Source organism: Talpa occidentalis, unplaced genomic scaffold, assembly GCF_014898055.3.
Source record: "Talpa occidentalis isolate TD23 unplaced genomic scaffold, MPIMG_talOcc4v2.1 talOcc4.2, whole genome shotgun sequence".
NCBI classification, from domain to species: Eukaryota; Metazoa; Chordata; class Mammalia; order Eulipotyphla; family Talpidae; genus Talpa; species Talpa occidentalis.
Window position 1 is genome coordinate 94,051,275 of NW_023602073.1, and position 12,482 is coordinate 94,063,756.

General features: G+C 40.7%; 1 protein-coding gene across 1 annotated transcript in view; it reads right to left on the reverse strand.

The window, feature by feature from the left end:
- Nucleotides 1-771: 771 nt before the first annotated feature.
- The window catches only part of GJB7 (gap junction protein beta 7), a 34,101-nt gene continuing 22,390 nt past the window's right edge, over nucleotides 772-12,482 (reverse strand). Inside the window, exon 4 of the mRNA XM_037520064.2 lies at nucleotides 772-1,696. Within this exon, the coding sequence (XP_037375961.1) occupies nucleotides 865-1,671 (807 nt within the window). The 5' untranslated portion in view covers nucleotides 1,672-1,696 and the 3' untranslated portion in view covers nucleotides 772-864. The remainder of the gene's footprint in view (nucleotides 1,697-12,482) is intronic.

Below are 12,482 nucleotides of genomic sequence, written 5' to 3' on the forward strand. Positions count from 1 at the left end.
TTTTGCACCAATGTTACAGCATAGTACACATTAAATCATCTGTTCCAGAAAAAGAAGTGCTAGAAAATTAGAGGCAAACTGTGACATATATCATTAATTCCTGATTATAAAAAGATCCAACAATATGGAAATTTACAAAGCAATTCAACATTCTATGGTTAATTATTAAGTAATCATTGGTTGGAAACTTTCTGGGGCCTCATCTGCTGCTTGCCAATGTGCTTTTTTTTTCTGTGGGAGCTGCATTCTGATAGCTCTCAAGTGACACTTTCAGATGTCTGCTAATTCAGGCATTAGTGGGATAGCTTCCATAGTATTTGTACTTAAATTGGAGGCCACTACATGATGGCTTTCTTCCCTCTCCTGTAGTCAACTCATACCTAGGAATATCTAAACTTGATAGTTTCCTGGGCTCAGTGGTGTTTTCTCCAGACTGGGCCTTGCTGGGAGCCAGGGTTGGCTACTGCCCTACCCTCACTGTTGTCTTTCTCTACAAAGACTGAGAAGAACTGAGTGAGTGGAGGCTTCACTGACAGTTTGGAAAGATCGCCAGTCCCCAATTGCAGCTTGGAGGCAATCACTTTTGTCCAAAAAGTCACTTTTTCTATTTTCCAGTTGACAGATCTAGGCACTTTAAAGAATGCTGTTAGTTGAACTTCTTCAGATTAGTTTATAATTTAACTTTTCAAACATACCTCCTGTGTCCACATGAACCCTACAACAAAACAATGAGATCTCTGTCTGATGTATGCAACTGAGAACATATTGAAAAAATTTCACAATCCTCTCAAATGATATTAAGGCTAACATTCTTTGATTTCCAACCCAGCAAAAGGTCTTAGGAGGAATGCAGGTTTTCTTTGTTTAACCCTCTCGTGTGTCACAGAGTAGCTTTGTCTCACCTGTCCGGGCAGTGCTTGTGGCTGAATCTGAATGGTGGCTCTGCAGTAGGGGAGGGGCCCCTGTCTCACCACATTCAATGAATTTGAGGTTGTGGCACTCGCATCCTGGGGACTTGACTTTTTTAGAGTATTTTTGGACACAGCATTTAATAAAGCACTTGAGAACCAAAAAGCTCAGTTCAATCATATTCAACACAATGCACAAGCATGAGGTAATGACCAAGAAGAGGATGAAGATTGTTTTCTCAGTGGGTTTGGAGATGAAGCAGTCCACTGTGTTGGGACAGGGCTTCAAATCACACTTCAAAAGGTAGGGAACACTAAAGCCATTGTACAGCTTGTAAAATAAAACCAGGAAGCCAATTTCAAAACCGGTCTTAACAATGAGGCTGATAAGGTAGGTATACCACAGACCCCCATCCATTGTACCTGTGCTGACATAGAGTTTCTTTCTGTGTCTCTTCTCTCTGCCCTCACGATAGGCTACATGTAGAACCACCAGAAGGGAAGGTGTGGAGACCATGATCAGTTGTAATGCCCAAAGTCTGACTTGGGAGATGGGGAAGAAGTCGTCAAAGCATACATTTTCACAACCAGGCTGTCTAGTATTGCACTCAAACTCTTTCTGCTCATCTTTCCACACATGCTCTGCTGCCACCATGTAGATCAGCAAGCGGAAGATAAACACAACAGCCAGCCAAATCCGTCCAATCCCTGTGGAATATTGATTTACTCCACTCAGGAGGTCTCTGAGGAACATCCAACTCATGATGTAGGCTCAGAAGAAGGCAAGACTGAAAAAAAAAAATTCATAGTGATGGATCTAGTCCATTGATCATTTCTACTGTTTAATTATGGGAGTATGGAAGATATACTCCACTCTCTAAGTTACTGCAACCCTAGATGTTGAGGGATCTCTAAGAATCTCATAGGATGTCCTCATTTTTGTATGATATGACATGACTGGTTCATAAACATAGTTGAACCCACTCCAAGTTTAATTTGAAATTTGATCATCCCTCACATTTTCAAACAGTTCCATGGTTGGTATTGCTTCTCTCTAAGGATGGATGAATTCTGTTGCTGATTTAGAAAGTATTAGATATAAGTTCCAAGATTTATTTTTATTTATGCATACAAGAACTGGGGTACAGGCCAGAGGTGCTGGGGGTGAGAAGGTTCACCAGAATGGGAAACAGAACTGGCAGACTGACTGAAATACACTGCTGAGGGGAGCAGCAAGCGAGAGAGGAGAGGTCTGCTGCGCCATATGGGTAGCTCCCTGGCCAGCTGGGGATTGAATTCATGCTTCAGAAGCTGAGGATAGCTTCATAGTGCTGTGCTTAACCCCTTGTGCCACCAGGGAGGCCCCTGTTTAATTTTTCTAGGACAATTGATACTGTTGCTTGCACTTGAAACTCATTCAGTCTACACTTCCATTCTGCCATTCTGCTTTCTCTTTCTGTTGTTCTCTTTCTCTTGATTGTGCCATCTTAGTTTTCTTTAACTTTTTGAAAACTCTCATGGCATACCTCACTCTCCCTGGTATATCTCATTCATTCCAGGGAATTCAATCAGTGCTTTCAGGTTCCTAACTCAAATCTTTGGCTCCTCACCAGACTTCCAGAGGCTTCTAGTTTTCATCTAAATGTCTCACAGGCATCTCAAACTTGATATATCTACAGAGTGAGTTTATTATCTGTCCTACTCTTTGATTCTCTTCTCTTACTGAATGGCATCCCCAAAACCCAAGCACTCAAGTTGGAAGTATATATACATCCTGAACGCCTCTCATGTCCTTTTTAAATTGCTCACCAGTCCTCTGACACCTCCTAAATATCTCTGAAAATCATCACTGAATCATGGCTGAAACATCTCCTACAGTCCTCCCAGTAATTTTTATTCCAGTTTCATCATTTTTCCCTCTCCCCTCCTAGTATATCCTTAATGATTTTTTGTTTGTTTAGAGAAAGAAAAGGTTTATTGAGAAAAGGAACAGAAAGAAAGTCAATGCTGTTTAATTCTCTTCCACCTCTTTGTTGTTATCCCTGTAAAAGATGATGAAAATGAAAATGGGACTTTTTTTTTTTCCAGTGACACTGGCTTTCTATCAGTAGTACTCTCTGCTTTTGTCTTGTCTTATAATTGAATCCGTGTGGGCTGGGCCTTGATTTTTGGGCCCAGCAACACTCTCTGTTCAGTACTCTTGGTCTCACAACCAGCCTGAAATATTGGGGTTTTTGTTTGTTGTCATAGTGGTTTTACTGAAGATGTTTGTTTTGTTCTTTCAAAAGAGAAGAGACTAAAAACTTAAGTCATGTCCCCAAGATCACAAAATAAGATCAAAACTGGATTCAAACCTAACATCCATTACTTTAAAGTGGAGTTTCTCAACATTGGCACTTCTGATATGTTGGACTGTATAATTCTTTGTTGTAGCATCTGTCCTGTCAATTGTAGGGAATTTAGCAGCATCCATGGCCCCTACCAACTAAATGTCAGTGGACCCCCCCCCCACTTCCATTTGTGACAAGCAAAAATGTTTCCAGACACTTCCCGATATACCCTGGAGAGAAGAGGTAAAATATCAGTTGAAAACCATCTGTTCAGCTGCGGTAGAGGACTATAGTGCTTTGGTGGTTGGTGCGCTGCAGTGATGATACCTGAAGGGGGAGATACTATACGTCCAAAATATGTTCAAGGGTATAAACCAATGGTACTTCAATTAAAAAAAAAAATTAAGATTTTTTTAAAAGCCTCTGAAATAAAGCAAAAAAGAAAGATCATTTGCTCTTTCTCCTATAATCAGAAGATGTGGGCTAGGGCACCAGATTTGCCTCTAATATACTCAATTTCTCTGGTGAAAACATTGCCATTTCAGGTCCTGTTTCTTATTACAAAAATTAACTACCACTCGCTTTCTCAACAGACTCATCTAAAAGAGTATCATGGAGATGATAGTGTGAAGGGAACCAGAGGGTTAAAAATAATGGGATATTGTTATAATGGCACACCTGTCAGGAGCAGGTCACGTTATCTTTTACAGAGGGAACAATATAGCTAGACCACATGCTAGAGCCCCGAGGACATGTAAGAAGGTTAAGATGTGTTTTCAGAGAAAACAAAGATGTATGTACACAATGCTCTATTCAGCAGGAAATAAATACTTCAATGTCCTTGGTTTTCAGAACACAAACAAAATTGTATTAAATAGAAAGTTTTTTCAAATCCACCTGAAAGGTTAATGTCTCCATGATTTATTAAAACAAAGTCCCAAAGATTAAAAAGGGAGGAGGAGATATTATGTTTCCATATGACATATGTCACTGGGCATCTGTCCTCATTACTCAAGAGGCTATTTATGTAATGTTACAAAACCTTTGAAAGTACCCTGTTGGGCATTTAAAAAAAGGAGGAAGGTAAGAGCAGGCCAAGATTGTTTTGCTAAAAGAAAAGCTGTAAGAAAGAGATTGGCTTTTGAGTAGAATCAGAATCTTGACTGATGCTGCCAAATCTGTCAGGATTATGAATTTTGTTTGACTGATAAACATCCATCTATTTTGAAATTCTTTGCTGATGGAAAGGCAATGACTTTTCTCGGGAGGGAGAGGCATTCTAATGTTAGTTAATTTTGAACAGGGGTGGTTGAGCATAGTGAATAAGAGTTGGCACAGTGTTGGACTTGTTGGCTGCAACTCCAGGTTCATCTGTGATGACATAGTAGCTACTTTATGGGGCATAAAGCAGAACCTGGCACATGGTAGGTGCTTAACAAGCATTATTATTTTATTTACTATTAAAAATCTCTTAATGTCTAAGTAAAGCCTTTCTGGTTACAAGTTAAATACATTGTTTGTTTTCCCCTCTATCGGTCTATTCCTGTGAAGGTGGAGAATAGCTATTCAGGAATATCCATGTATAAATCCCATTAAGCACTTGAAAGCAGTGAAGTAATTAGCTTAATATTTTATCTCTTAATAATTTGGATTGTCTCACTTTTAATAAGGATCTGCCTTCAATTATTCTTCATCTTAAAATACCCAGGATTACTCCCAATTTTTAAAGTTTCCACTTACTGTTCTAAGGGATCAATTCTTTTATGACTTTCTCCTTTCTCTTAAGAAAGCAGCTCAGGGGGCCTCCCCGGTGGCGCAGCAGTTGAGCGCTGGGTTGCGAAGCTGCCCGCGGCCTCTGCAGCGCCGGTTCGATCCCCGGCTGCTCTCTGGCTACTGGAGGAGGGTCCCACATGGCACGCAGACCTCTCCTGCCGCCCGCTGCTCCCCTCAGCCGTGTGCCTTGGTGCCTCTGCCTGCTCTGCTCCCTGCTCTGGCTCTGGTGAATTCTCTCACCCTCCAGCGCTTCTGACTATACCCAGTGCCTGTATGAATAAATAAATAAATCTTTTAAAAAAAAAAAGAAAGCAGCTCAGGGCCTCCCCTGGAGCAGCGGTTGAACGCTGTGTTGCGAGGATGCCCGCAGCTTCTGCAGCGCCAGTTAGATCCCTGGCCACCGGTGAGGGTCCCACCAAAAAAAAAAAAAAAAAAAAAAAAAGAAACAGCAGCTCACTGCTGCGTAAGTATTTACTTAGAAAAATTAAATAAATCCGGTGTTTTCAGAAAGTAAAATATTCAATAATCCCAGTATCAAAATACTTTTGGAAGTTAACAATGTACAAAATTTTACCTGAAAAAAATTAAACCTAGTGAAAAAGAAACACTAAGAAATTAAAGTTATCACTTTCATATATGTGTATCTGTTTTTGTAACAATTGAACAAGGCTGTATTTAGAGTAAATGCATACAAATCAAACATCAATATAGACGGAGAAGGTTGTCATGTAGGAGAATCGTGGTGAATCCTTTTCACTTTTTTTTTTTAAAGATTGATTTATTTATACAAGCACTGGGTACAGTCAGAAGTGCGGGAGGGGGAGAGAATTCACCAGAGCCAGAGCGGGGAGCAGAGCAGGCAGAAGGACCGAGGTACACTGCTGAGGGGAGCAGCGGGTGGCAGGAGAGGTCTGCGCGCCATGTGGGACCCTCCTCCAGTGGCCGGGGAGCAGCTGGGGATCGAACCTGCGCCGCAGAGACTGCGGGCAGCTTCGCAACCCAGCGCTCAACCGCTGCGCCAGCGGGGAGGCCCCTTTTCTCTCTTTCTTGCCTTTATATGTGTTAATGGCTCCCCAAATTATATATTTCCAGTCCACACCTCTCGTTTCTGAGCTCCAGCTGCCTCACGTCATCTCCACTAAGATGCCAACAAACCTAAAATGTCCAAAAAGTGACAAAATTCTTCCTATGATTTACTTTACTCTCCACCTTAGCCCAAAGCACTGCTCTTCCATGAGTGCTCTAAGTCTTAGTAAGTTACACCACCATCCACCCAAATGTTAAAGCCAGAACCATTGAAGTTATTCATCTTCTCTCTGCCCCAAACCCCACAGTCAGTCTATATTCAAGTCCAACAGTTTCTACTTTTGAAATGTATCCCAAAACTTTTCACTTTTTTCATCTGCACCCTAATCCATATCACCATCACCTCCTGCCTGGTATAACACAAGCAATTCTTATCTCTCCCTCATTATTGGTCTTCTCCAACCTATTCTCCATACCATAACCAGATTTACATTTAAATGGAAATTTTGTGGGCCTCCCTGGTAGCCTAGGGGTTCTCAGTGCTATCACCTCTATTGCCTGTGTTCCATCCCAGCCTGGGAGCTAACCCACATGGCTCAGCAGATCTCTTCTGTCTTCCCCGCTGCTCCCCTCAGCAGTGTATGTCAGTAGATCTGCGTGTTCTGCTCCCCACTCTCTGGTGAATCCTCTCACCCTCCACACCTCTAGCCTACACCCCAGTTTTTTATGTGTAAATAAATCTTTTTTAAAAAATGATAATTATGTCATTTCACTTCTCTGTTTAAAATCCTAATGTGACTTCTCATATTCAGGGTAAAAATACCATCAAATTCTTCATTTGGATGACAAAGCTCTGCATACTAGTTCCCTTGTTATAACCAAGGACTGTCACAGAATTTCAACACTAATATTTTCCAGGGTTGGCAAACTACATAGACATCAAGCCAAATCCAGTCCACCAACTGTTTGGTAAATAAAGAATTTTTGGGACACAGCCATGCCCATTTGTTTGCTATTGCCTATGGTGGCACACACGATAAAAGAGCACAGTTCAGTAGTTCCAACAGAGATAGAAGGGCCCTCAAAGCCTAGAATATTTCCTGAAAACATTTGCGGACCCCTGATAGTTACTTTGTGTTTATAATCATATTGGAACCAGGATGCAAAGCCTTAATTATCTGGGCCTAAGAGGAAAAAAAAAAAACGGACACATGCTGAGTTGTACTCAGAGAAAGCCAAAGGAAGCCGTGGTCCCTGCAGCATGAAGCCTGTGAGTAGATGGAGTGGAGACAAGTGTTGGGTGAACAAGCCACTTCCCAGCCCATGGTGAATCTGGGCTCCTGTGGTCAGTGTCTTATTCTCTTAATGAGCAGTGATTTAATTCCATCAAACAACATCTTTTGTCCATAAAACTTTAATGTTATTGGTTTTGTGGTATTTTTCTTTTGTGAGTATAGTTGTATAGCAGCACTATTTACAATAGCTAAGCTGTGGAAACAAACCAAATGCCCAAAAATAGATGACTGGATCAAAAAGATGTGGTACATATACACCATGGAATATTACTCAGCAATTAAAAAAGATAAACACATGCAATTTGCAGCAACATGGATGGAGAAGAAGGGATCATGCTCAGTGAAATAAGCCAGAAAGAAAAAGAAAAATATCGGATGGTCTCACTCATAGCAGGAATTTAGAAAACCTAAATAAGGGACCAGGAGAAAGACTAATCAATACAAAGTAAAAATCAAAATCAACAAGCAACTATAAACCAGAGACACACTACCAGGGCGGGGGTGGGGAGGGTGGGGGGGTGGGGGGGGGAGGACTAGAGTCAAAATGGGGGGGGTGCAATTGTATGGGGAATATAACCATAATGAAAATGCATACATTGTGCAAAGATGAAAAACGATGTAAGAATTATATAAAATAAAATATTTTTTAAAATTATATAAAATAATAATTTTAAAAAATCTTTAAAAAATTAAGATTAAATAAATACAGTTGTATAACATCCACAAGCCTAAGGATTACCTTATATGTAAAATTATTTGACTCCTAATTTTAGGCTTTATACATGTAACTACATACTAAAAAAATTTTCAACACCGAAGATCCGTGAGAAATTCTGAGTAGAAGAGTGTACACAGGCTGACACGTACATCTATATCACTTGCCTAGTATTTTGATTTCCTTCATTAATAAAGACATTGTCATTTTTTTGCAAATCCCCTCTTAGGAACAGCGCTAAGGTATTCTTCAAACCACACAGAAAGAGCCTCTGTAAAGTCCTAGGCTGTCCATCAGTGCCCTGACCATCCCTCACATTCATATCAGCCTATTCCTGATGCTCAGGCCAGGGGTTCTGTCTTCGCCACAGACTCCAAAACTCCCCAAGTCAATCCTACATTCCAAATAGGCAACTTTACTTAAAGGCAGCTGATTCAGAAAGGGCATTTGTGATGTAGAGCAAAACTGAATAGCAATTTGACAAGGTTTGTGATAAATTAGGATTACTTTTTTCTCTGAAATTTTTTGATAAGTAATAAGTACCCAATTACAAGAAATGCCACTTTTCCCATTAAATAAACAAATCCTATCATAGGATAAATGAGCTTAACTTACCTTGGCACAGATGTGGAGATTAAGAGGAGATCCAGTTAGTTGCTCATTTGATTTTAAAAAGTATGAGTTGATTCTATTATTTCCCTGAGAGGGAACTAGTGCTCCAGGAAAATGGAGTCTAGTGGTTTCCAAGGTAGTGTAAGCCAAACAGGTGTAACCTGATCATTTGTTTTGGTTCATAACCTAGATGAGAATTCTTGTGTCTCTGCTGTTTATAATATACACTAAAAAAGAAGGAAAGCTGGAAAACCAGATTCAAAGCTGCTCATGTATACATAGTTCACCGAACATCCCTTTTTATAAAACCGTGCCAGAGTCACAAGGAAGCTAGAACAATGAGAGCACACCGTCTCTTTAAATGCTTTCCCAAGGCCATTAATCAAAAGCTATCTACAAAAAAAAAAAAAGAACAATTTAAGTCAAACTATCCTTGATAAGCTTTATTTTCACTTCATGATCTATTCTTAGAAATCCAGAGGGTAAAGGCATAGTAAACGTCAATTGCCCAAATCCAGGAAGCATCGTAAACAGAAATTTTTTAGGTATATAATAAATGTATGTGAGAGAAAGAGAGATTGATTTGAAGACTTTATCTTTTCCAGCCAGGAAAACATTTCCAGCCAGGAGTTTTAAAGATAATGTAGAAATGAAAATAAAATCATTTCTCTCTTGGATTAACAACTTAGAAATAGAATTTTACAGTTGGAGATGATATTTTATGTCATGAAATTTACTGCCTTTATTCTTGAGATGAGTAAACAGAACCAGAGAGCAGCATGCCTCAGGTCTCAGCCTGGAAAGTGCAGAAAAGTGAAGCCCATGTCTCTTTCTTTCACACTATACCAGCTACATCTGCAGAGCATGTGAACTCCGTTGCAGGCTCACTGTGGAATAACACTGTGTGTTATTCCATATAGAATACGAAATTCAAAGAATACAGTTTATTTTGACAAATCATTGACCTACATTATTAATTATATCATGGGATAAAACTCCACTTCCAACAAAGCAAATCTTGCTTTATTTTGTGCAGAGATCCCAGGATCTCAGAAAGTTGATGCAGTTCCCAAAGAGTTACTGCCACAGCAAGCTCTTAAAGACTTATCTCTGGAATTGATCATCCCTTTCAGTTTCCACTCCTTTGTTTATCATTAGCACTTACCTAACTTTACCCATGGTCTTAAAACATTACTTGTTTGTACTGAGACACCTTCTGCCAGGAACTGTTGGACTGAGGTAGTTTGTTGTTAAGGCAATCTTCAGGGTGGCCTTACTGAGCCCTCAGGCTCTGATGATTCAGAAGTTCCCAGCCTCCTGGTAATATGAGCAGCAACCCAAGCAAAGGTAGCATTTGATGACCCAGTACGACAGAGGTATAATTTTCTAGACAAAGGAATTTGCAGCATCCTATGGACAAACTAGGGGAGGTAGAAATTGCCAGACACAGGGAGCAAGCAGGAAAAGCTCCGTAGAAGAAATTGGATATAGTTGCATCTTTATGGAATGAAAGGAAGGAGCATGGGTATGATCAGGACACGGCCCCTCTGCTGAATCCTACAGCCTCTTTTCTTTTATATATATTTTTACATCATTTTTCAGTTTTGCACGATGTATGCCTTTTTTTTTTTTAAGATTTATTTATTTATTTATACAAGCGCTGGGTACAGTCAGAAGCATGGGAGAGTGAGAGAATTCACCAGAGCCAGGGCGGGGAGCAGAACAGGCAGACTGACGGAGTACACTGCTGAGGGAAGCAGTGGGCTGCAGGAGAGGTCTGCGCGCCACGTGGGACCCTCGCTGGCGGCTGGTGATCAAACCGGCGCTGCAGAGGCTTGGGGCAGCCTCGCAGCCCAGCGCTGCGAGGTGCAGCTCAACCGCTGCACCACCCGGGAGGCCCAATGTGCATTTCATCTTGCTTATATTCCCCATACAATTCCCACTCCCTTATTTTGACCCTAATCCCTCCTGGCCTCCCGCAGTGTGTCTCTGGTCTATAGTTGCTTGTTGATTTTGAGAATCCTACAGCCTCTTTTTTTTTTTTTTTTTTTTTTAACATTTTTTTTTTATTTTTTTATAGAGGCATGTTTTTATTTATTTATTTATTTGTTTGCTTGTTTATACATGCACTGGGTACAGTCAGAAGCGCGGGAGGGTGAGAGAATTCACCAGAGCCAGAGCGAGGAGCAGAGCAGGCAGAAGCGAAGTACACTGCTGAGGGGAGCAGCTGGCGGCAGGAGAGGTCTGCGCGCCATGTGGGACCCTCCTCCGGTGGCCGGGGAGCAGCCGGGGATCGAACCGGCGCTGCAGAGGCCGCGGGCAGCTTCGCAACCCAGCGCTCAACCGCTGCGCCACCGGGGAGGCCCTACAGCCTCTTAATTACACTCAGGACTTCTCTGCTCTTTTGAGAAAGAAATTTAATTCTTCCACCTCCATTTTCATTTGGAAGAGACAAATATAAAGACTGCAGAAAGAGTGGAATATTGTAGTAAAAATAATACAAACTTGAAGTCAGAAAGTTGAGGATGGGAAGAAGTAAAGGAAGACAGATCTGGAAAAAAAATGGAGTGAATACTATATAACTTGAATGCTGTATAACTTCTCCTCTGCTCCTTTAATATATGGATTTTAACAGCTGCCCTTTCAGTGTGGGAAGACGATCCTACAGGATGGGAGCAGGAGTAGCACTCAAAGCAGACTGAGGCAGTTTAAACCAGAGCCTTCAAATACTGTCCGCCTGGATAAATTGCACAAGGGTGGGGGCTTCAGGAAGACCCATGTTGGTCATTGCTCTGTTAAGAAAAACCATAGACTTGTGTTGAATGCAGATACCACATGGGAACAAGACCAAGGTTCTAAGAGGTAGCCTGGTAGCTGGCTGCAGAGATGGAAATAGAAACTACTGTGCCTTGAAAAGCTTCATGCATATTGCACTATGCTCTGAACTTGACAATTGTCATTTCTCAGAATCGTGTCCCTTTCAAAGGAGGTCAGGAGCCTTTTCTGCTCACTTGAGACACAGTTGGATATTGTATAGTGATCTTTGACAAACTCAAGAAGATCTAGAAGATAATGACCAGAGTGGCGGAGGTGTCTCTAGATACACCATAAAAAGAAGAACTGGAACAACTGGAATTCTTTTTCAAGAGATTTTGACATAGTACAGATCCCCCAGACTCTGAGTTCAGACACCCCATAATTGGAGTATTGGATTTGTTTCTTAATTTGGGGGCCTTGTTCAAGTTATTTGTGTTCTCTGAGTCTCCATTTCCTTGTCTGCAAAATGGAAAAGACATTCCCCACTTCAGTATTCTTATACTGTCTAAATGGAAGTAATAACTGCACGATAAATTACCTTCATCTACTGAAAGCAAAACTAACTCTACTGTTTGAGATTTCCCCTCAGAAAATGTTACCAGAAATGAAAGAAATATGTATGGGCTGGGAAAATCTACATATACTGGGCAACAACAACTACAAGGCTGTATTTTACTCATCAGTATTTTGTGCACCTTTATTTGGGAAAACAAGTGTGAAGTACCAGAAAACACTTAAATTCAACAGATACATTCACAGTATTTACAACACAACAGTTGTTATGCTTGCATTACAGATAAGCCTAGGATTTTTGTCTCTCATTTAAATCTAAAAAAATACAAATGGTTTTGTGTGCATGCAGTAGTTGGAAAATAAACTACAATTTGTTTCTTTTCTGCCGGCTTTTGCCAAATAAGCAGCTCTTAATTTAGTCACTTGCATGTCCCCCTGCCCCCAAGAAAGAACATAATTTTAATAGTTGAATTTTAGATGGAGACATAAATAT